At 40.9% G+C, this 25,945-nt stretch overlaps 1 protein-coding gene across 1 annotated transcript; it reads right to left on the minus strand.

Moving 5' to 3' along the window:
* Nucleotides 1-5,381: 5,381 nt before the first annotated feature.
* On the minus strand, nucleotides 5,382-16,258 carry GCM1 (glial cells missing transcription factor 1). Its single transcript, XM_073335115.1, has 5 exons — nucleotides 16,175-16,258; nucleotides 11,968-12,220; nucleotides 9,697-9,809; nucleotides 8,233-8,361; nucleotides 5,382-6,134 (listed from the first exon to the last, which is right to left on the minus strand). Exons 1-5 carry the CDS (start codon nucleotides 16,256-16,258, stop codon nucleotides 5,382-5,384), a joined length of 1,332 nt encoding a protein of 443 aa, XP_073191216.1.
* Between the last annotated feature and the right edge of the window lie 9,687 nt (nucleotides 16,259-25,945).

Raw genomic sequence — 25,945 nt, forward strand, 5'->3', positions numbered from 1 at the left:
AGTTGCCAATATTCATCATATCACACATAGTTCTACAAAGAGTTGCCACAGGCAAAGGCACCTGTACTGTCATGAGGCAAAGGGGTCTGCTTGTGTCTTTCTGACCAAACAACTATTTGAATGAGTAGATTTGATAATTCAATGTCTCTTTCTGCAAGAAGATCCATTGTATTTGGGGTCTGCAGCAGTTCTTGAAATTCTGTAGAATTAATCAGCTGCTTAAGTGCTTTGCTGATTCAGGGCTAGAGTGCTCAGCACCTTGCAAGATCAGGCTCTTAACCACTGAGAATGCTCTTAGGTGATGCAATAAAAGCCCATCTCTACTTTGCTTCAAATGATTATTATACTTACAGACATTCCAGTCCTTTCCACTTAAACACTATGCAACCTTCCCCTCCACATTCTAGTCACCATCCTCCCACCCAAGAAGAACTAGCTGGTATTCCTTTTGGAGCCAGTCACTTTCACTTCCGAAACACACCACGTGGGTCACTTTAAACTTTGCTTACAGTCGTAAGTGAAATACATTTGATGGTCCTATCCTGATCCCCTGTGCACAATTACCTAAAAGACAAACCACCATGTGAACTGATGGTTAGCACAATTTGCAGGCAGAATGGAAATAGCCAGGCTCTCAAAGGCTATGATGAGTAAAATGCTTTGATCAAGCTACATGGTAGAGCAGTGGTTCTCAAACTTCATTGCACTGCGACCCCCTTCTGACAACAAAAATTACTAGATGACCCCAGGGGGAAAGGGAGAGCCTGAGGCCCCCACCCCAGCTTGAAGCCCCCAGGCTTTTGCTTGAGCCCCAAGCCCTAGCAAATCTAACAACTCACAGTTTGAGAACAGCTGTGACAGAGTACACCTGGTGCTGTTAGACTCCCTTTCATCAGCAGCAAATTGATACATTTTGTTTCTTTCCAAAAATTTCAGAAATGGGACCAAATTTTAAAAGCAGCCTATAACTTATCCCTAGAATCAACTGCAGTTTGCAGCCTCAGTGGCCATTCCACAGGGCAATATTTCTAAATCCAATCACCTGATTGCATCCAGCTGCATGAGCAATTGTTTTCAGGTGCAAAGTAGATATCAGGTTAAGGATGGTCCAGTTGTTAGAGCATTAGCTTAGGATGTGGGAGTAACATCCCGCTTTTGCCACAGACTTCCTGTGTGACGTTGGGTAAGTCACTTAGGCCTGGATCCATGAAGGGACTTAGGTGCCCAAACTCCAGATTTAGGCACCCAAGTCCCAGTTTTAGGCTTGAATAGGAGCCACAAACCCCCCTGCTCAGCTGCTGCCTAGCTCTGTATGAGCCTAAACTCACTTGGAGCCTAAATTTTGGCTGTAAAAGTCCCTTAGGTGCCTACATATCTGCCTCTGGGCATGCTCTTTGCTGCCTTACTCTAGGCATCTGGATGCCTATCTCACACCTAAGGCCCAGTAGGATCTTCAAACCTGCCTATCATGTTTCATGGCCTGATCTGGTAGGTGTGTTCGTTGGGCCAGGGAGAGAGCGTGAGAATGACTCTGTAGCCTGATGGTTAGGGCACTATCTGAGAGCATGGAGAGCCAGGGTCCAGTGCCCCTGCTCCAATGACTATTTAATAATGTATCCAGCTTTCACAGGAAAGACTGAAGGAGCACCACATCAGCATATCCCATAGCTTAGTGATTAGCTGAGTGCTGAGAGGTGTGGGAGATGCCTGTTCAAATCCTTTCCACGCAGCAGGTGGGAGGAGAATTGAACCTGGGTCTCCTACCTATAGGGTGAGTGCTCTAACCCTGGGGCTAAAAGTTATAAGGCAAATGGTAACATAGGCAAGAGGTTTCTGTTTAAAGACTGCAAGCGGAGACAGGTGCCTCCTTGCAGCCCAGACTTAGGCACCTAGCTCTGTGAGACAGGTGGGGTTTAAAATGCACCCCTCTGGTTAGCAGCTCCCATTGGGTATTTTAGACAGCTCTCTGCCTAGCATGCTGGCTTTTGTGAATTGTCTCTCTCCCCCTAAGCATTGTACAGGTAGACTAGGCACCTAACTCAGGCTCTGTGGAGTCCAGTGATTTTTCAAGGGGCCTAAAAGTTAGGTGTCACAGTGCTCAGTGTTCCAATGCCAAGCGGGGCTGATTCTAGGGGTGGATGCCCTGGGTACCAACTTCCACAGAGTGCCCAGCTGCTTTGCCACTCTGCCTTTCTTTTTCTTTTTCTTTTTTGGTTCTGCTCCAGTCTGATTGGCTGGATGTGTAATTTTTTCCCCCTCAGCTGACTGGCAAAATGGCAATGGCCACGCCTGATGCCAAAGTCCCTTTGTGGATCTAGGCTTTAGTCTCTCTGTGCCTCAGTTTCCTGTGTAAATAATGGGGATAACGGTACTTTTACCTCACAGAGGTATCCTGAGGATAAATATATTAAAGATTGTGAGGCACTCCTACTATGATAGTAGGGGTCATGTAAGTATCTACGATAGATCGATCCCTCTAACAAATTGGTCCCTAGGGTCTCATCTTTAAATGCTGCATAAGATTAAAAAGTTGTGAAAGATTTGTGCATCTAGAAGATACTCACAGTCTGACTGTATGCAACACGTGGCACACTGTGTTGTGGCAGTAGAGATGGTGTCTGTAATATCCTTAGAACAGCCCCTGTATAGTCCTGACCAGAACTTGCTTTGGAGCAATCAAAGAAGAGACTGCACCCAAATAATCCATTCTACGTTTTATACTGAGTCCAATGCATTCTTGGATAAGACTAAGGGATTTCAGCACAGAGAGAGCATTCTTGCAACATAATCATGTTTATTAAAGCTTAAATAGCAGTTCTGTAGCTCAATGCTTTGATCCTAAGAGTACCCAGTAAGCTGGAACCCAGCATTGTCCCTGAAAAACACCCATGTCCCTAACCTCTTTGTATTTCTGTTGCCTGTATTTACTAACAATGTAGCTATCCCTTTCATCTTTAAAACAATTTTCTGTAAAAAACAGTAAGTTGCAGAGGGCTTGTGCTGTGATGTTCCCTGGTGAATGCAATCCAAGCAGGTGTCCTCATGGTGCCTCTATTTCTATTGTCAGACCAACTTTAACATTTAGTATATTTTGTTCTAGTTGCAGGACAAAAAAATAAATTTTGCTCCCATTTTCACTACTGGATCCCTACAAGTGTGGGAAAATTTAAATTTACTTGCAACCAACTCTGAGGCTGTTGGCCAAGGAAGTAGAAACAAGGAAATATGTGTTTCTTTTTGCAATATATGTCCCTATTAAATGGTGCTTTACAAGGCTCACCTATGGGACTCATATTTCCATACTATGAGCCAAGTAATTGCAAAGTTGGCAGCGTAGTGTTCCCAGGTACTGATCATTCTGAAAGTGGTGTGACTGCCAACCTAGGAGTATGGAAAGGCTGAGTGAATGGCTTGGGACTGGGAGCTTGCAGATCTGAGCAGACTTTGTGTGACTTTAGGAGAATCACTTAACCACTCTGTGCCTCAGTTTCCTGATCTGTAAAATGGGGTTAATAATACTTCCCTTCAGGCGTCTTCTGAAATCCAAGTCTTTAATATTGTGATGCATTTGAAAACATCAGATGGAAGGCACTGTATCAATACCAAGTATTAGCTATAGCAACAAGAGTAGTACTAACGACTAAGCAAATTTAGAGGATGTGGCAAAGAACACAGGAACTGCAATACAGCATCAGACCAGTGGTTCTTTTAGCACAGTATTCTGACTCTGGCAAGGACTGGCACTAGAAGCTTTTGAAGAAGATTCCCAGTAGAAACAGTTAAAGAATAACCAGCTCAAGAGAAAGCTCCTTCCTCATCCTCATCAATTAGTTGTTGGGTTATGTCCTGAAGCAGGAGGGTTTATAACCCTTCTTAAATATTTTTTATCTTATTGAATATAAATGTGGCTATTGTCATTAATGAAACTTAGCATAGAAATCTTCAGATAGACTTGATGAATAATAAAAATAAAATGTATCAAATTATATGTTGGGGTGATAATGGTTGACAGACTAAGCAGGGAGGTTGCTGAATTAGCCAACACCTAAAAAGATGACTACCACACTGGGATATATATTAGATTTATACAACATACCTGGCCATGAAAGCTGCTGCAGACCCTTATATTTCACAAACCGCAATATACATTTTGAAACATTCTATAAATATACTTTATCCTGCTCTTGTAAATGTCACTAAACTCCACCCTTACTGCTGATGGTATCATTTCCATAGCAACTAAAGTACTTCAAAGTAGAAAAGGCAGAGAGAATCTAATGAAAGGAAACATGCAAACAAAAGACAAATGATTAGACTGAACCTGTTTGAGAGACACCAAGTATTTCATTGTGTGGAATACTATAACATGTTCACTACCACTTATTTTGTAATATTCTAGACCCAAGCTAGTACCAATAAAAACTTTATAGCATCTTACATCATAACATATTGTCAGGGCATTGCTTGGAAGACTAGAGAGTAGAGATGTTCTCAAAGTACACAGTTTGGATCTGGATCCCAAAGCCCAAGGGTCTGTGGATCCAGGGTTTTGGTTCAGCCCATTATATTAACAGGAGCCAGCAGGAAATGTGGATCTAGATCTGAACTTCCTCAGAGTATCTGGGTCCAGAGCAGTCTCTTCTAGTGATCACTGCTAAATTCCAGCTTAGTACAATGCTTTGAAATACTGTACACTTTGCTGTGGAATGGAGAACAATGAAACAGAATCCAAAGAGCAACAGAGATTATATAACTGCTGAAAAGATACATGCTCCAAAGGAAGTTTAAAGAAATCTGCCAAAATTTTCAAAGTTGGTCACCTAAAGGTAGGCAGCAAAATCCATATTTAGGCACTTACATACTTGACTTGATTTTTCATGAGTGCTGCTCACTGATAGCTCCCATTAAAATCAAGTTTGCATAATTTAAATGTGGGGTAGAATAAGGGACATATGTAGTCAAGGACTGTTGCAACCTTAAACTAAAAGTAGGGCACGTTTTGCAAAAGAAATATGGCTAATGTTAAGAACAATTCAAGGGTGACAGAAGAGATCAGTGAGGCTCTATGAATGGACATGTCCACAAACAGGGAGTAGATTATCCCCTACATCATTCCCTGGGGTGTAACTTAACTGGGATGGATTATGGCTCCCCTTCCCTTCTGCACAAGGGAGAGGAGAGGCCTGCAGGGAGGTGCAGGGTGGCTGTGCTCCCTGAGCCTGCTTATCTACCCCCCCCCTCCACAGTTTTGTACGCCTATGTAGAGTGAGGGGTAGAGGGCTGCCCAATCAGAAAGGCTGCATTTTACATTCACGTTACACAGAGCAGAGAATCAGGCCCATGTTTACAGGTGCAGGGAAGAGGGGAAATGATAAACATGATCATCGTAAAGGACAGAGACTAAAAACCAGTTCATTGTTGCAGTAATCCAGATTGGTATATTTTCTTTCTTCTTCAAAGTCCCATTCGTTTCCTTTTGTGAGTGGCAAAGGCTGTTGATGGTGATGTGCAGAGTTCATAATGAGGTAGGGATCCTCCGAAGAGAGATGGTAGAAAGAGGAAGGGATGTAGCTGCTGTTGTAATTCACATGCAATTTCCCTTCATAAAAATCATCTCCAGACAGGCCTGTGTTAGGCCTGGCAGGATGGTAGCCAGCCTTTGTTGTAGGTGGTATATTGGGAACATGTTGGATACTGGAGTCCATACAGTTTTGTGAAGAAACGATTTCACAATGCAGATCAGCCAAAGATAAAGCAGAACCATTGCAACACTTGTCAGTACATGGATTCCTTTCAAGGGCAGTGTTCTTATTCCAGGGTTGTGGCTCTCCATAATCAGCGTACATATTGCACACAGATGGTCCAGACAGGTCTCCGCTACCATGCTCCCTGCTGCCAATTTCTTTGCACTTCTCGTAGTATTTGTTAGATCCTGTGTCCTGAGAGTGTTCTGTTAGGTAAGGGGATCTTCCAAACCCATAGTTTTTGGCAAGAGACAAACAATTATTTATTATTTGCTCTTGAGGGTTTTTGTCTATTAAATGTCCATTAAAACTACAGGGAGATATGTAATTTTCCTGATTGGAAAGAAGTAAAGGCAAAGCTTCTTGACTTTGCATCTCACCTGTCAGGGACTTAAGAAAGAAAAATAAAATGTAATAATTAACTCAACAAAAACAAACAAAAAAGAAAAAGAAACCCTTATAACTAACCCAGAACAATTAATTCTCTTAATGCAAACAATAAAACAGATCCAGTCAGAGTACCAAAGGTATCTGAGTTTATGTCTTCTCTCCTTGCGTTATGTTAATGTTGTGGATTGTAATGGTGAATCTTAGTAAGCTGGGGCCCCAAATGATAAACAGGAAAGGAAAGTCATAGTTCAGAGAAAGAAGAAGGCTGGCCCTGGTGTTTGGATGCTAGTCTGGGACTTTTAAGACTTTGGTTCTCTTCTCTGACACATACTTCCTGTGTAACCTTGGACAAGTCACATAATCACTCTGCCCTGTCTGTAAAATGGAGATAATAGTAGAGGGATCGGCAACCTTTAGCACACAGCCCGCCAGGGTAAGCCCCTTGGTGGGCCGGGCCGGTTTGTTTACCTGCCACATCCGCAGGTTTGGCTGATCGCAGCTCCCACTGGCCGTGGTTCGCCATTCCAGGCCAATGGGCGCTGCGGGAAGCAGCATGGGCTGAGGGATGTGCTGGCCACCGCTTCCTGCAGGTAAACAAACCAGCCTGACCTGCCAGGGGGCTTACCCTGGTGGGCTGTGTGCTAAAGGTTGCCGATCCCTGTAATAGTACTATATGGGGGTTGTGAAAATAAATACGTTAAAGGTGGAGTGTTCAGATGCTATGCTGATGGGGGCCAGATAAGTATGACAGATAGTTCAGCCTCCAAAGTCCTTCCAAAGACTTACTAGAAAATGTACCTAGAATCAAATACTAGAGTGTATTGAAATAATACTAATTAATGAAATTGTTAATGAAATTGCTGTTTTAATACATTTACTATCACAGAGGCTAATTTACTTATTTCTATGGAGCTTTGCTGCAGTTGGATATGATGGTTTTTTTAAATGGTTGTTACATTTTAAGTTGATTTTTTTTCACCCCAGTAAATATGATTCTTCACACATTTGTAAAAGTATTTCCCCTAATTTTTAGCTGACATTTTTATTTCTTTAAAATTCAGAGCTTCACAAATGTCAGTTTCCTTCAGTGAAGGTGCAGCACACTGGAAGTATTCTGCTAAGCAGAGTTTCTGGGTGTTTTGCAATCTCTTTAAATACTCTAATTATTGGATTATAATTTTACAAGGTTTAATTCCTTGCAGAACACCTTCTTTTGGTGTATATTTAATTATTAGTGCTTACAGGCCTCTGTTCTTTGTCATTTTACTTTTGCATCCTTTTAATTATTGCAACTTTATGACTTGATGGACCCAGCCGCAGGGAAACTCCCTTCACGTATTCTGGAACTATCTGCATGAAGAAATTCCCCTGACTGTACATTCTTTAGGGCCCAGCCCTGCCTTAGTTAAAGACCCGCTGATACCATATGGAAAAGTTTGAAAACATTCTACTGAAAATTATTCTATTTCTAGATCATATATTTTCTATAGTTCTCCTTCCAGGCATGTTATAATAAGACCTATTCTTTCAGCAAGTGGGGAATGTCTTGGCAGTACAACTCCTATTTGGAGTAGCATGGGCAGATAGATGGAGGTGGTGGTGGTGGAAGGGGACCTGGAGCTACTGCACAGTCTGCACATGGATAATCCTATGCCTCTAGTGGATCCTTGATAGCTACAAATCATGGGGATTTGCAGGTTATTTTGGTAAAACCCAGCTCATTCTGCAGGGTTAGAGTCCCCTAGGGTAACCAGGCAGCAAGTGTGAAAAATCAGGACAGAGGGCGGGGGTAATAGGAGCCTATATAAGAAAAAGACCCCAAAATCAGGACTGTCCCTATAAAATCGGGACATCTGGTCACCCTAGAGTCCCCACAACACAACAGTCTGGGGAGAGTTCTGAGGGGAAAGCTGAAACGACAGATGTCTCCTGTCCTGTGGGCTTTTCTAAGGGAGGGGAGAATCTGGCCATAGTTTTTATTCAGTGGTACGCGTGCCAAGGTTGCTGACTCCCACACCCAAGATCCAGGTAACCTGAGCAGCATGGCACATAGGACAAGCGACTGTTGAGCCCTCTGTATATTAATAATAAAAGTTACCTCAGCCTCCCGGCATCTTTTTAGTCTTGGAGAGGTGGGAGAAACAGCTGTATGTGCTTTCTGTGTTGATCTTCTTGCTTCTGCTTCTAGTTTTGTTTCTGGCCTTGGGTGATCATGGGCCCCCTTAGACTTTAGAAAGGAATGGGTTAAGTTCAAGTTAAAAACAGAGCCCATGCAATAACTTTAAGCGTTCAGCACTTACGGTACATATTTAAAATCCACGTAGGGGCTGCGTGGCCCAGTGGGTTAGACCCTTTCACCTCACATGGTGTATTCAACTCAGCAAAATGGAATAGGATGGTCTGCTGATGGTGTGAGTAGCCAGTTCCATTAGTTCTTTAATGAACACACACATATCTTTCAAAACTAAGACTATATATATGGTATGATCAATCAGAAAATTTATTTCCACCTCTATTTCTTTGAGAATTAACTTGATATAAGCATGTTTGTAAATACAATATGTTAGTTATTAAAACAAAATATGTTTGGCCAGGTCCCCAGCAGGTGCAAAGACCTGGAGGAGAGGAAGGATAGTCTAGAACTTAGCCTTGGACTTAAGAGACATGTGTTCAGTTCCCTGTTCTGCCCCAGATTTCCTCTGTGACCTTAGGCAAGTCACTTAACTTCTCTGTGCCTCAGTTCCCCATCTGTAAAATGTGGATAATAGCACTACCTTGCCACACAGCGTAGTGTTGTCAGAACAAATATGTTTACCATAGTATATGAGCACTTCACAATGTTTATGGGAGTATAAATACTTACAAAAAAACAAAACAACCCCCCTTGCAAATTTCCCAAAGGGTCGTAGTAAAGCTTTACAAAAAATCTGTTTACACCAGTCAAGATCTGGCCGATTATCTAACTGTTTGAGCAATTTGTACTAAATGCTAAAAAAATATAATGTGTATATGATGGGCTACCACAGACAAATGCTTAGGTCTGACTCCTTACTGCTCTAAGAAATCCTTATTTCTGGATGGTGCATTCTGGGAAGGATGTAACATCAAAACAGCATGTCTGAAGCTGTAAGGGTCAGGGCTTAGTCTAGACTCTAAAGTATAGGACTGTGTCTGCACCGCAGCTGGGAGAGCATCTCCCTGCTTGCATAGACACACGCTAGCTCTGCTCTAGCTAGCATGCTAAAAATAGCAGTGTGGATGTTAAGTACAAGCCTGCCTGACACCCCTCTCCCCCCCACCCGGGTGCCCATGCCGCCACCTGTGTCACAACATCTACACTGTTATTTTTAGCACGCTAGCTCAAGCAGATCTAGTCCATACCTGTCTACCCAGGCTGGGAAGCACACACCCAGGTGCAGTGTAGACTTGCCCTCATGGTTTATGGTGCATTACAAAGTAATGATAATATAAGATTCCTATTAGGTAGGACAAATAAATGTCTTTAGTTAGTCTGATTCAATACCTGTTTAAGTTGATCTGGATAAAACTGTTTTACACCAACCTGAAAAAATATGAATGGCCCTTCATGCCTCCAGAAGTTGGTGACAGGGTACCCACCATGGCCTCGACAGGAAATAAGCTTTAAAGGTCCACTGCAGTTTGGACAGCATTTCCCTGCAACAAGGGTAGGAGGATACATTGGCATCTGTGCAGGGGATCTAGCACTCAGATGAATCCAGTCGGTGAGAATGGTTCATTTGCAGTGGATTGTTACCTTATGGTGCTTGTATGCTCAGAAGATGCATTGAGTAGAACTGTGCAAAAAACCCTTTCATACATATAGAAAACCAAACACTGGCAAAGAATGACCTTTCTCCTGTTTTATAGTTCAAGGTGACCTGCAAAGGATATTTTTAAAAACTGTACTTTTTTGCACCTAGGTTGGTTTTTCATTAAAGTATTAAAAAAGGGCTGAAAGACTGGGCAATGAAGGTTTTGGTCTTCTGATTGTTTTTCAACTTAGAAGTAAACCTGGTTAAAAATTTCCTGATAGAACAGTTTTCCACTGGAAAATGCTGATTCAATACAATAAACATTTTGCCAGACTGCAAACAAGTTCATCAAAAGATTCAATGAAAAATTATCCTAAGAACATCAGAACGGCCACACTGGGTCAGATCAATGGTCCATCTAGCCCAGTATCCTGTCTTCCAACAGTGGCCAACGCAGGTACTTCAGAGGGAATGAACAGAACATGCAATTATCAAGTGATCCGTTGCCTGTCATCTACTCCCAGCTTCTGGCAAACAGAGCTAGGGACATTTAGAGCATGGGGTGGCATCCCTGACCATCCTGGCTAACACCCATTGATAGACCTATCCTCCATGAACTTATCTAGTTCTTTTTTTGGTACCCTGTTATAGTTTGGCCTTCACAACATCCCCTGACAATGAGTTCCACAGGTTGACTGTGCATTCAAGTGCCTTGTTTCAGCTTTATCATTTCAACTAATATAATATATTTTGAGTGATAAAGTTGAAACAAAGTACTTCAACCTTAATCAAAACAAAAAGTTTTGATCAGGTCATTTAGATAGTTCTGTAACCAATTATTCTGGCAATCCTGTTTTGTGGGAAATTTAGAAATGTTGACTTTTCATTGTGATTTGGGATGAAAGGAAATTTTGAAATGCCAGAATTTCCTGAGGAATGGAAATGCCAAATTTCAACCAGCTCTATTTAGTGGTATCAGGAATTTCAAGTCTGATCTTTTCTGGTTTGGCTGGGGGACCTATGTGAGAGCTCAGGGATGTTTATAATGGGCTCTAGCGCTTCAACTAGATTTGGCCGAATTTGATTTTTTTTTTAAATAAATTTCAATGGATAATATAGATGTTTATTTTTAAGCACTTTAAATTATTTTTAATAGATTTAAATTTTCACAGTTGTGCAAAATTATCAGGGGAATAACATCACATGTAAAAATTTGCTAAGTAAATATCCTTAAACCAAACTCTAATAAGTTCTCAACCAGCATTTTTCTTTCTTTGCCTATCTGTAAGTTTTGATTATTATTGAAGCATTTTTTTGGTAAATTAATACATGCACTGTGATATCATTTACTGACCAATAAAATTTAATACTTTCAAGCCTAACTTTAACTGAAGTCTTTAACAAAATCTTCCTTTATCCAAAACGTTCATTAGTCACTGTTAACGAAACCAAACAATCAAAAAGAATTTTAACAAGTCTAGCTAAAAATCTCTTCCCTTCTGAATTACTCAACTTTTGATCTCTCAGCTTTTGTGTTGTCCCCTTTTCAGTAATTTTCCAGTCATCATAGAGTCTTCCAACATAGACGGGCTGAATTTCTAATACAGATAACAAGTAAAAAAACTACATCATAAAAAATGAACTCATTTTTTTCCTTTGGAGGTCACCTTTAAGTAAAAATATTTTCCAATGGAAGTGAGAGGTTCCTGTGCAGATTAATGTACTAGGAACTCATCTGTGCCAAGCTGGATATCAAGCCTTAGCTAAAGCAAAATAGAGACAGTACATGCTGACTTTTAAGACTAGCCAGGCTACAAAAGAAAGTTTTGAGAAGCCAAATCAGTAAAAACAAAAAGGAATCAATACTCATTAGTATTCTTCTGAAACATGCAAGTTGTATTTAATAATAGGGAATACTGTTGCAATGGCAGTGGGAAAGACTGGATGATGCAATTAGTCTTTTCCATCTCTAATTTCTATGATATTATAATAAATTATTAACAAGGGTATTAATAAGAGAACCAGGGCAGGCGTTGCCATTTGCACACGGTCATACTTACTTTGCTGTTTTTGCCTGGCTTTATCACATATGGCTGGTCTCAGATATATCTTCCTCCCATCTGCGGCTGAGCAGTCATTGTTGCAGACCACTACCCCAAGGCAGGATTTTTTTAAGATGCGAGAGTTGTGGTTATTGGTGTTTCTCATCGCCCAGCTACTCAGGTGCCTCTGAGCATTTTTATCATCCGAGCTATAGATATGCTTTACATAGGAATCTGGCCATTCCTGAAACCAATCTGTTTGTTTCACATCCTGTTAAGAACCCAAAGAATGCCACATTTTAGCCAAGGAAAGAAAGTAGTTTCTCAATTTGAGGACAATAGGCTAGATCCTTGTCACTCTGGCATTGTGTAGCAGGCCTAAATCCAGACTAGCCAGTAACAGGAGGATTCCTTCAGTATAGGCTTGGGGGATGGCTGGGGAAAGGGACCATGGCTGCAGTTTCACTTTGCTCTAATGATCTGACCAGCTGCCAGAACAGCCCTTTGGCCTTCAGGCTGCTCTAACTCATTCCAGGGCCCAGCCAGGTGCAGAGCAGCCTCAGGAGTGGAAGGCAAGGTACCTACTTTAAGCCACCTACTTTAAATGAAATACCCTACACAACTGTCAAACTTAGCAATTATTAGCAGGTTAATTTCTTGTATGCTCCATGGCCTACTTCACCATTACTATTATTAAAGATGGGCCTGTGTTGCAAAGTTTGGAGTCGGAGCCAAGCATTTGGTTTGGTTTAGCCTGGACTTTCCGTAGAGAGAGGATGAGCACTGAAGCATATCCAGACTGCTTCAAAGCTTCCTGGGTCTCCAGATCCAGCATTTTGTTCAGGTCAATTGCTAATTCTCAGACCAGATTTCTATCCTAACTTAAACCTCTTCCCCCTCCACCATCCCCAATACAGCATTTCAGTCAGACCTTATTTTTCTATTAGAGGTGGAGTCAAAAATCTATATTGTAAACAACAAATATAAAACTAAACAAACAAAATGACATTTTAGCAAGGAGCCAGCCAGACATCAAGACAATGGCTACAGTTAGTACAAGAAGAAAATGTAAATAGGTTATAAAGAACCAAACACTCTGATGCCTTAATGCGAAATAGATTGGTGACAACATGAACTAGTCTCAGCAAAGCACTGTTTGCTTTCATTACGCTCAAGAAAAAAAAAGAAAGGAGAAAAGGTCAAAAGAGACAGAGATCCATGAAAGCAGTACGGAAGCACCTTGCTAATTTGCACTGGCTGGGAGATCTATTGTGAGAGACTAGCATCAGGGAGATTTCTTTGCCACCCCTGTGAAAAACTACACAAGTTTGACAAGTTCTGTTCCTTTGAAAAATCTTGATTCTAGAGCTGGCCAGAAATTTTCTGACAAATCTGAGTTTAATCAGAAAGTACCAGCTCAGCAGAGCGAAAAGTTTCACTGAATCTATTACAGATTTGATCAAACTTTACTCAAAACCCAGTTTCCTGGATGGCTGCTGGGGAGCCCATGTTCTGGGGCAGCCCCACCATGCAGACTGCCCTGTGCTGGGGATTGCAGGGTTTCCAGGCTCCCATTCCACAGAGACCCTGGCAGCTCCAGAAGCCCCAAGCACAAAAGCCCAGGAGCCCGGAGCCTAGCACCCCCAGCTGGAGCTCTCAGGGCTGCTATGCTCTCCTCTCTGCAGCAGCACTGCCCATCTCTCTGCTGTGGAGCAGGAAGCATAGAACTCTGCAAGCCTGAGCTCCAGCTTGGGCTCTAGGACAGCCCATTCAAGGCAGGCTTCAAGGTGCCCTGTCTCTAGAGACAGCTCAACTAGCAGATTCAGAGCCTGGAAGCCCGGTGAACCCCACTCAAAGTAAATTAATCTACTCCTGTTTCAAAGCCGGGTAGGTCAAAGCTCACTATAGAACTTTTAGTGTGCAGTAGCAGAGTTCACATGGACACTTAGTGTGCAGCAGGTTGATGTGGGGTAGATTTATACCCCAGCTTTTCGTGAACTATATATTTGTGTAGACAAGCTCTCAGGTCTTCCAGGCTGCCTGTTTCGGAACTGGGTACCTGGAAGTCCTGTGTTGGGCTTTCAGTGTCCATGGCTGCTGCTGGGCAGCTCTTCTGTGCAGACAGCTTCACACTGGAGGGCTCAAGGTTTCCAAATTCCCAAGCCAGCTGGTTCCCTGGACTACCAGACACCTGAGTAGGTAGCCAGGGTGCCAGCTGGCCCAGAAATCTGGAAACCCTGGGGTCCCCGACAGTCTACATGGTGGTGCTGCCCTGGACCAGCGGACCCTGGGAGCCCAGACAGCTGCTGAATAAAAGTGATATTCTTATGCTAGCTGTGCTAACTGTGAAACTGACAAGAATGTCAATTTCACATATTTAATTTTGGAAATATTATGGTTTGGTGCTTCCAAAATGAAAATTTTCAGGCTTTGTGGGTGCACAAAGAATTTGGTATAATTGTTTTTAATTCAGTTTAGAACAAAAATAAATTCCAAAATACTGAAATTTTTTGGAAACTGAAAATCCTGAGTTATGGCCAGTTCTACTCAGTTCACACATGCTCAGCAGAGACTTGTTAGAGTTTGGCAGCTAAATGCTCTGAAGATTTAATCTGCACTGCACATGCTCCAGCCCAGGAATCCAATGGCTGATAAAAATTCTCCCTGCACTCGCTGCTTCCAGCTGCTGTGACTCCAGGCTTGGGAAATGAGAACTGGGAGACCATTTCTTCTATGCTCTCTATGCTCCATCTGCTGGCGCCTAGGCAGTGCGGAGCTGGAATCTGCCTGACTTGAATGCAGATGGGAGAAGAGATGGATTGACGGGAGGAAGGCCACTGGCGGCAGTAGATTTGGACAAGAAGCCTTTAGGGTGGAAGGGGGACTGAGACAAGGAGCCTGGGTGGGGAGGGTGATTGTGAGTGGGAGCCAAGGTGGGGAGACAGATTGGATGAGGAGTTGGGGTTGGGTGGGTGAGGGACTGAGCTGGCTTGGTAAGGAGCCTGGGACAAGGGGCCTAGCAGATATCGGGATGAGAAGCTCAGGAAGGGAGATTGAGACTTGACACTGATGTAATGGAAGATTGGGACTCTAAAGGGGAGCATGAAGAAGAAAACTGGGACTGGGATAAAGAGCTTGGGAGTCACCATGCATCTGCTGTCAACAAATATCTCTTATACCTCCAGCCAAAGTGTGTGTCTAATGCCCTACTAGTAGCTGGTCTACATACAGAAGGACAACCAGCTAGTGGTCCTCTGTTAGCTCAAGCTGCAGAGGCTTGGATCGAAATGTTCCAACAATGCTGAAGACCCATGTTGGTGCCAAGATGTTGCCACTTATTGGAGTTTCACTTTTTTCTGTTTGCTTTTTTAAAAAACCTAGGAAACTACACACATACAAAACTATATTAAAAGAACTTTAAGGCTGCAAAGGTTCTGGGTTCCTAACTTGAACCTGGGCTCTGATTTGCAGAAGTGTTGAGAACTCACATCTGCAACTGAAAGCAGTGGCAGCTGTGCTTTTTGAACCAATAAAATGCTATATAATGCAAAGTACTCTGAAAAAAATCAAGTCTTAGGTATCTCAAATTGGGAACCCAAAGTTACTGGACACTTTTGACCTTAAACTCTGTGCCTCAGGTACCATCTCAGCACGTTTGAATGATATGCAATAAATAAGACATTCAAGAGAGAGGATAAAATAAAATATTGAATAGCTGCTTCATCCAACCAGTGAACTAGAAAGTTAGTGAAACTAGAGGTTTCAGAGTAGCAGCCGTGTTCATCTGTATTCGCAAAAAGAAAAGGAGTACTTGTGGCACCTTAGAGATTAACCAATTTATTTGAGCATAAAATCTCCGCACTGTGTTTTCCACTGAATGCATCTGATGAAGTGAGCTGTAGCTCACGAAAGCTTATGCTCAGATAAATTGGTTAGTCTCTAAGGTGCCACAAGTCCTCCTTTTCTTTTAGTGAAACTAGAGTATCACTATTTCTTATAACACATAGACAGCTCTTTCAGGTGTATAATTCAAGGATAAATGTATGAATGCTTAAATGTTTTACTGAATAATTTTCTAGCTGTTCAACAAAATGTCTCATTTTACCATACACCCTGGATACCGGGGAAGTGGCAAACAAGGAAAGATGATAAAATATGAATGTTTCAGAAGGTATTCCATGATTGGCTGAACTTCTAAAATACCTTCTAAAACAAATACACGTACCTGAGGCAGTTTGATGTCATTGATATCCCAGCTTTGAGAAGTGGAGTCCTCCTGGTCCATAATGTCATCTGCAGCTTTCAGCATTTCTGAATTCCTTCCCAAACTTAGCAAGCAAATCTCCACTGCCTGCTTTTGAAGTTGACTAGCTGTCACCACTCTCAGGCAGTTTACAATGAGGAAGCTGTTTCCTGAAGCTAAACGATAGAGAGGCTGCCCATTAAAGATAAAAATCAGTGTTCTTCTGCCAGAAAAACTTGTTCCATTAAAAGTTTTGCAAGCAGACAAAGCAATGGAAAATATAGCTTAGAGATAGAATGTGATCTTATGGAGGCATCATTAACTGAAAGCACACCATGAGTTTATTGACGGTTTGGTTTTGCTCATTCTCCTTTCAGACCAAATGTATGTTCACGTAACTCCACTCCCAGACCTCTTTGTAAGTGAGATCAGAATCAGGCCCTATATTGTCAGAGCCAAAATAACTGAGAAGCACAGCACTTGCAAAGGCCTCTTTATTCTTGTTGGTTACACAATAGGATTTTCTCCTGCTGTACATTACGAAGGTGAGGAGCAATAGGTGACTCTGTCATGTTATTTGAATTGATATGGTTCTCGGCCACTTCACAAAATTGCACACATCTCTGAGAGCCCATCAGTTACAATAATGGATGGAACTGGGCAGGCTTCATGCATTTTCCTATCTCAACTAGCAGACAAACCGAAGAAAGTTTGGTGTGTTAGTTAAAAATGATTGTGGGCATCCCATACAGTCACATGTAGTTCCTTATGCTTTCCAGTCATAATTTCATAAGCATAAGCATAGCACCACAACAGCAATGTGCACATGAATAAAAAAAGTTCTTTTTTCTTGGGTGAAATCATTATTATTTCTGAGAGAGAAGATAAATCTGAAAAGTATCAGCTGGATCCTCAGCTGGTGGAAACTGTCATAGCTTCATTATCTTCAATGGAGTTACTTTGATTTACACCAGCTAAGGATCAGATGCAGCATGCTGAGTGGTGAAATATATAGCATAATAATGTGTTAGGCAGTTTGTCCAGAAACTGGAATAGGGAACTGGGAGCCATTATTTTATTATTATTGGCTATGCAAGTGACTAGATCTTGGAGAGGTGCCTCAGTTTACCCATCTAAGAGATTCGTTTGATAATACCTCACAGGAGTGTTATGAGGCTTGGTGAACATTTGTAAAGCATGTTGAGATCCATGGATGAAAGGTGCCATAAGCAGTATATTCAAAGTATTACTCCCCAATAAGTAAATCAGAACATATCAATGGTAAAACAATAGGGAATTGCAGAGTACTGTGATCAGATATTCAGAGCAAAATACATGCAAAAAGACACTAAACATGACACATGGGATTTAACATTAATTGCTTAGCAATTTGAATTGGCAGTTTAATTCTTAATAGGCAACTAAGTCATTTTTGCTCCAGAAAAGATGTTATCAGAATGAGCTGGAAAAATTATTCCGGGAAAAGCTGCTTTACTACATAGAACATACAAAAGGTTATAGAAAACATCAGGTCTTCATATACTCTCATATTATACCACAAGGGCTAGTATAGTCACCGCTGCAGACAGGGACAGTAACATTAGAACAGACAGTGTAAAATGTGAGTTGCATTGGAAAGCTGTGTTGAATTTATGAAACAAATTACCCTTGAATATTAAATGACCTGTTATATAATTCAGAAAGACAGTCCAAATCTTTTTTCAATTACTTTTCAAAATGAACTGGCTTGAAAATTGATTTTTAATTCCTTTCTTCATTAGAATTAATCATTAACAATTTGTAGTGGAGCATTTTCCTTTTATATTGGTTTGCCAAAGAAAAAAGCATAAATTAAATATTACTTTAAAATTCAGTGAATGACAAACGATGGCTGATTAATACAGAAAAAAAAGACAGTTGCAGAGAATCATGTTTGTACAGTTAGGTGTTGGTATAGACTGAAATACTGCAAAACTTCTAGTAATTGAATTGCATGGTGGCTTTCAAATTATTTTGATTGCTATTTGTTTATCTTCTTATATCAACTTTACAAAAATCTAAATTTTACTCTATGGTAAATAATTCCCACCCCCCCCCTTTTTTTTTTTAAAAAAAAAAGCAATCCTCTTAACCAGCCACCAGCTAGGACTTCAATGGCATATCTTACCTCCTTAACTTCTTATGTGGATAAAACTGATGTAGTGTCATCTGAATGAAGAGCTTTTTTGAGGGCAGAGCACTCAGGCTTCAATCACTTCCTAAGTCTCAGTAGCTGTACTCTATTCCATGATCAGATACTATATGCTAATGTGCGCTGGCTGCTATCCAATCAAAACTTAGATGTTCACAGTCAGCGACAGGTAAGAAAACTTGTAAAGAGTCCTATATATTGACTCATTTACAGCATTAGTAGGATGGGAGGTTGGAGTCTGACTTGCAGCTCATATTGTCCCTCACATAAATTGTACCACATTCCCTTAAATAGTCAGGTAGTCAGCCTGCTTTTGTGTGTGATAGAATGCCAACAGTAAGGTAGCAAAATATGCACATGACAAAGTTATTCAGGTTAGTCGAGACCAGAGAGGATTGTGCTGAAGTTCAGGGGAAGGTGAATGGGTAACACAATGGCAAATGAAGTTTAATGTTGCTAAATATAAAGTAATTCACACTGCAGGGAAATATCTAAATATTTACTACACACACCTTACAGGGTTCTAAATTAACTGTATCAGCTCAGGAAAGGGACTAGAGGATCACTGTGAACAGCTCGGTGATGACATCTGTTCAACAGTCAAGAAAGCAAACAAGATGTGAGAATACATAAGGAATGGGGTGGAGAATAATACAGAAAATATTATAATGCCATTATATAAACTAATGCTGTGGTCTCATCTAGAATACTGTGCAGTACTGGCCTCATCTCAAAAAGGACGTTGTATAATTAGGAGGGGTTCAGAGAAAGGCAATAAAACAAATAGGGGCACGGGAAAACTCTCTTCATAAGAGATTGAAAAGACTGGGATTGTTTTCTTCAGGAAGGAGATGAATAAGAGGGGATAAAATAAAAATGTATAAAATAGTGAAAAGTAAAGAGAAGTTAGAACAGAACTTCCTGGTCTCTCTTACAACTCAAGAACAAGAGGACATTCAAGGAAATTAAACACGATAAATTCAAAAATTGAGAAAAGGAAATCCTTTTTCACGCAATTCATAATTAGACTGGAACTCATTGCTATAGGATGTTGTTGAGGTGGAAAACTTAGCAAGATTTAAAAAGGGAATAAATATTTATATGGATAACAATAACCAGTGTTATAATAGTTAATGTGAACATCTGTGGAATATCTAAGACATCTAACAGACATTTTGGAAGAAATATTTAAACCTCATGCTTCAGGGTTTAAGCCAACTTTTAACTCCTAAGGGGACTAGGAGCGTTCTTGTATCTGCCTCTGAACTATCTGGCCACTGTTGGAGAGAAGGTAGTGGCTTAGATGGACCTTGAGTCTGATTCAGTCGGGCAACTCCTATATTACTACATATTACACTAATTCAATGCAATTTATGTTTCATTGTTTGGAAGGACACTCTTTAAAACCATAGCCACAGCAAATCTCATATGCTCTCCTTTGATATTTCTTCTGTTATGAGAAATCACAGGTAGGTGAAAAAAATCTGGAGCCTGGAATGCTTTTGGCAGGAAGATCACAGTTCATCGAAACACCATGTAATATTGCTAAACAGCAATATCAGAAACCAGTGTAACTTTCTGTAGAGGTTGACTGCTGGTGTCTTTTGTTCAGGTGCCAGACTGTGATGAAACCCAATAGCTGATCACACGAATGCATGGATGTAAGCTATTACACAGTTTTCAGACGATCAAACTCCTTCATTTATATTGACTTACTGCCCTGTGAAGAAGCTACTCTTGTCAGCACTATCATCAGCCTTCCTTATTCCATTTTTGATGTAATCTTTCAGCTGGTGCCAGTACTTAACTGATCTCAAGTGTGGCCATTGGCCCTTTAAATGGACACTGATTAGTGCTATATTACACACCATATGGTTTGTGCCAAATGGAAATTGTATTGGTTTGGACAAGACAAGACATGCAGTTAACTGTTCTATTTTAGCTTGTACGTGACACCTCATATGGATGTTGTCATTTTTATTCTACTTACTGCAACATGAGGGGCAGCTGAAGGAATGAGGCGAGACCACATTAAAAATTATGATCAACAGGAGGGAATTAAAGGCAAATGTGAAACTGGAAGGCAATTTCGGTGAAAATGATCATGAAATAATAGATTTAATGAGTCCAAGGAAACTAGGAGAATAAGAACAACGGACTTAAAAAAAAAATTCCTGAAACAACTAGGACATTAGGAAAAACTTCCTAGCTGTCAGAGTGGTTAAGCACTGGAATAAATTGCCTAGGGAGGTTGTGGAATCTCCATCATTGGTGATTTTTAAGAGCAGGTTGGACAAACACCTGTCAGGGATGGTCTAGATAATACTTAGTCCTGCCTTGAGTGCATGGGACTGGACTAGATGACCTCTTGAGGTCCATTCCAGTTCTGTGATTCTATGATGGTGATGACGGTGTTATCAGTTACCTCAGTGGAGCCCCAGCCCTTGCCAAGCTTAACTTCAGCAGTGGATCACAACAGCTGAAGCTTAGACCAAAATCGAGATATATCATCACATTTTCAACCCACACTGCTGCTTTGATATGTAACCCTCAGCTTCAGCATAAATTCTGCAGCTGAACTGTTCCAGGACATAATACAGTAGGTTCTACAAGACATCTCTGGAGTCAAAAATTTCAGCAATGACAACCAATAGATGGGATTAGTTGTCAGGCTTCTGACTAATCACTTATGTGAGAGAGCCCCTAAATCAAGCTAAATAGGAGTTCCTAAAAAAAAAATCTCATTTGAATTTTTGGCCATGTCTTTTCTGCAGGTTGACAAGAAAACAGACAACAAAAGACTGTCAGAACCACAAAACATCCTCTTCAGATGCCTGTGGATTCTCTATGCACAGCTCACCTACTTGCACTGTGTGCTGGAGATAAGGCTTGGTCTAAACCAGGATAATATAGTAAGCATGTGAATGCTGAAGAGGCAACGCTTTACGGGATGTGTGTAACAACAAACAAAATCAGCATGTATAGTCATAAACATACAATATACACCTTGAAAATAAGGCACAAGACGGAGAGCCAAAACTTTAAATAGAGCCATTTAATGCTTTTGAAGAAAATATAATGTGCCATATGCACTCTGGTGACAGTAGTGAGATTATAAAACTAGTGAGCTTAGCCTAATTACTTTTAAATGAACCAACTGACTATTTATGGAAAAATATTCTTACTTTGATTAATAATAAAATTAAATCATACCACTAACTGTAGGTGTAGCTGACTGTGGCCATGGATAGTACACTTACACGAGGTCTCTGATTGCTTTAGTGCTTTGTTGGCACAGTAGATGGCGCCAGAGACATTTTCTCTAGCTTTCTGTAGCTGGCTGGTGAATTTGCTGTCAGTAGGTGGTGGGGGGTGGTGTGTTCCGAGTCAGTGTATCTAAAAAAAATCTGTGTCTGGAGTATATTTCTCAGTGAAAATGCCACCCAGTGCTTTTCATGTAATGTTACTGATCAAAACAATGCCTCAGCCGTTCATCCCCATCACTTGTCCTTTGCTAAAATTCAAGCCACTGTGACGGAATTAAAATGGGGGTTCTGCCTGAGATGGCAGACAAATTAAAAAAACACCAGCTAAGGCCCTGATCCTGATAAGACATAAACATGCAGGTTAGCCCATTGACCTCAGGGAGCCTATTCCCATGTTTAAAGTTGCTCGTGTGGAAGTGGTGAATCAGGGTCTAATGGTGGAACAAATTGCAACGACTCTGGCTACATTGTCCTCTTCTATTCCTTAGACTCTAAAGTCGTCCTATAAAGGTCATTTCAGAGTTCAGTTTTTTAGTTCTTTATTTTATGTGCACTTTTAATTAGTCTAAGGCCTTAGCATGCTATGGTGATGGAGGCCACAAGTAAAAGCCTGACCCCATTGAAGTCAATGGCTGGAGATGGGATCTGGATGGGCTCTGAGGGCTCTGAGGTGTCACTGACTGTCTCTCTCTCTCTCTCAGGTGCTTGGCTGGCTGGTTCTTCCTCACATGCTGAGGGTCTAACTGAGTGCCATATGTGGGGTCAGGAAGGAATTTCCCCCCAGGTCAGGTTGTTAGTGACGTTAGGTTTTCTTCCACTTTTCTGTGTAGTATGGATTGCAGGTCACTTGCTGCGATTAATTGGGTAAATCTCACTCAATCTTTCCCTTTCTTTATCTGTGGCACCTAATAATCTTGTCTTTTGTGGGCTTGTAATTCTTTGGTCTAATTTTGGTCGTTCGGTTTTGTGGGGGGGTGATGAGTGGTGCTGGTGGCCTGTGATATACAGGGAGTCAGACTAGAAGATCTGGTGGGCCCTTCTGGCCTTAAACGCTATGACTTCAATGGGGCCCAGATGTCACCCCTTAGCTGTTATTGATATTTAAATAATTATATGAAATCTTCCACATTTTCAATTTTCCACATGTCCTATTGATCATGCCTAAGATTTTTATTGTTATTTTTCTCTGATTTAACTCCTTCTTTCTTCTGATATTAGAGGGATCTATTTAGGCCCTGATCCTGCAATGTAGTCTGTGTGGGTGGATCCATCAAGCAAATAGAGTCCCAAATGAAGCCACAGAGAGGGCAATAGCCACTGAACAAATTGCCAAGGAATGTGATAAATTCTCCATCACTTGGAGTCTTGACGTTGAAGTTAATGTTTTTTCTAAAAGTTATCCTTCAGTTCAACTAGTTACTAGGCTAGATGCAGGTATCATTTGGTGAAATTGTATGGCCTGTAGGTACATCGATTGGTAAGGCTACGATATCATGGATCACACTGCAGGATGAGAGTCATAATTTTTAAAGTTGTTTTTACCTCAGCTGTTGTTTCCTGACTGTTTTCTTCTTTATTTAACACCATTTGAGTTAGTTTCTATCAAATTAAAATATTTTGATGATTAAAATTTTGTGTTTATTTTCTGTGTCAAAAATTGCCTTTTTGTACAAAATCTTAAAATGTACTTAAAAAAAATCACAGAAACCAGGACATTAAAATATTATCCGAGCTTCTGAGAGAGGGTTCTTACCTCACTGGGAGAGAAATGAATAACAGAGAGTTGGGATGTACTTTCGTAGTCTATTTTTTTTCATAGTACATACACAGGTTCCTATTCACCTTGAACAAAGAGGTTAAATATATCTGGAAACATACAAACAGGTAATTCCACATTCAGAAGTCCAGCTAAAACACAGCTGTGTCCCCAGACCTTCAGCTAGGAGCATTTTCTCTGGCTCCTGAATAACCATGCTGTCCTAATTCTAGTCAGGAACAACCCCCATCCCGTCCCTAGTCACACCTCCCCCACAAAGTGACCCATTCTGTGCTCAGTATTAATTGAATATAGTTTAGTCTTTTGGATCTGGGTGTGCTGGTCTCTATTCTGACCAGCAATTTACCCTTTTGATTTTAGTGATCTTCCCACTTAGGAATGCAGCTGCTAAATTGACAAGAGGTTATATAAATGCCTAGATTTAAGATAGATGCAGGCTAGAGATTCTCTTATAAATTCCCTCAGTGGACTCGCCCTGCATAAAGAAAATGGTTTGTAGTGTAGATTCAGCAGTGCATATTTTTGACACATGTGAGTTCAAGTATGTGTTCCCTTGTTAACCAGCTAAATTACTTAAGTGATCTCCAACAGATGTTTCACAGAACGAGAAAGCATGTTTAAGTGAACAGGAGATGGAATATTGTCCACTAAGATTTAGAACTGGTCCTACAACTTTTCTTAAGAAATGTGAGAAAAGTGTCTGTTGGGAACTAGTTCTCTGCTGAAGAAGCTAGCAAGTAGTACATGGATGAGCAGTGCTGTTGTAAAAGAGGGATTGAGACATTAGGTGTTATTGGAGCAATTTTTTTTTTTAAACTGTAAGACTTTGTGTGTTTAGAGTTTGTGTAAAAGGACTCTGGTCAGATATTACCATAGCAACCACACCATAAAACATCTTCTAACACTTATTAATCACATGACAAGAAAAGCTAAGCAGAAATGTTACTTGGAATTCAGAAGTTAAATGACAGGTTTCAGAGTAACAGCCGTGTTAGTCTGTATTCGCAAAAAGAAAAGCAGTACTTGTGGCACCTTAGAGACTAACCAATTCATTTGAGCATGAGCTTTCGTATTCATTGTGGGAAATGCATTCAGCAGAGTCCTTGAAAAGGAAAGATGTTGATTAAAAAGTCTCTGGCTGGAACCAAAAGGCTTTCTTGGGGAAAAGACTCAATCCACAGTTGGATTTTGGATCAACATTTCTTGTTAAGAGTAATCCTGCTGTTTAGACAAACAGGACAACCACATAAAGGGCGAAGAATATGGAAAACATTGGTCTCATTGATGTTTGCTTTATTCATGTGCAAGCAGCATATGGTAAGCAGAGAGGTGAGCGATGAACAATCACTATCCATCTTAAACAAACTCAGTTCAGGCAGTTCCTTTGACTTCATTTTATGTTTGTTGTTCCTTATAATTTTACATGGTGGGTTCACAAGTACAAATGACTTCCTACTCACCTTTATTCACTTTGGCTAAACGCAGCATGTAAATGCCTTAACTCGGTTAAAAATGAGGTAGGGACTCAGCTACCATCTTCTCTTTCTTTAATTGGTGCTAGCTCTACAACAGCATATGAGCTGGAGCCTTGTAGCTGTTTATACACTGGAGAGATATCAGTCTGCTTGAGGATGATCACCAGTTTTCACAACAGCAATACAGAAAGTAGCATGTCGCCATTTTCAAAGCTGGTAGGCGATATCAGAATGCAGACATGCCAACACAGCATCTAATGCCAGGGAACACTTCTTCAACTTAGCTTTCCACCAGTACATGCAATTTCACACCAGGATGAGGAGAAAGAGGCAATAATTCCTATGCGTAGAGTTGAGGCACCTAACTGCCTTTGCTCAGCAGAATTGCACCTCCCAGCATGTCTCCAAACAAAGTATCTGCGCACATGTGTGTGGGGCTCTTGCGTGAGAACTGAAACAGAGTGATGTTTTTCCAGTTCTGCTTCAGATATTTTGGGGGAAGCGTTTTCTTTTTCTTCAATGCTGTGTTATCTTTCCGAAGTGCCCTGGTATGAGGAAACATGTGTGGTTACAAGATGAAAAAATTCAGACCAGAGTCTCATAAACCAATGTGGTGCTAAGGCTCTCACTAATACCTTTACTAAGAAAACAAACACTGTGCATCTAGGTTGTACATTCTACTATTGGCCTCAATGGCAACATACCAAACTGAGCCCTTTTTAAAGTCCCAAGGCAGACAAAGGGTGGGAGGGAAAATAGGCATAGACAGGTGAAGGTGGTTGTCTGAGGCAAGTTCAGCAGCAAAGCCAGGAAGAGAACTCAGGTATCCCGCATCCCACACTATGCCCTATCCACTGGACCATACTGTCTCTCTAACTTTACTCACAACCCAAGCCTTTAGCTGTTCTTTCAGTCTGTTTTGTTTATTTTAACCATTCCTTAAGATATTTCCATCACTCTAGATGATTTGTTGAGAAATTTCTCTTGCCTTTGAGCCTTTGTGTTTTAAGTGATTTTTAAGTTTGTCATTTTAATCCTGACTTT

This window comes from Lepidochelys kempii, chromosome 3, assembly GCF_965140285.1.
Source record: "Lepidochelys kempii isolate rLepKem1 chromosome 3, rLepKem1.hap1, whole genome shotgun sequence".
Lineage (NCBI taxonomy): Eukaryota > Metazoa > Chordata > Testudines > Cheloniidae > Lepidochelys > Lepidochelys kempii.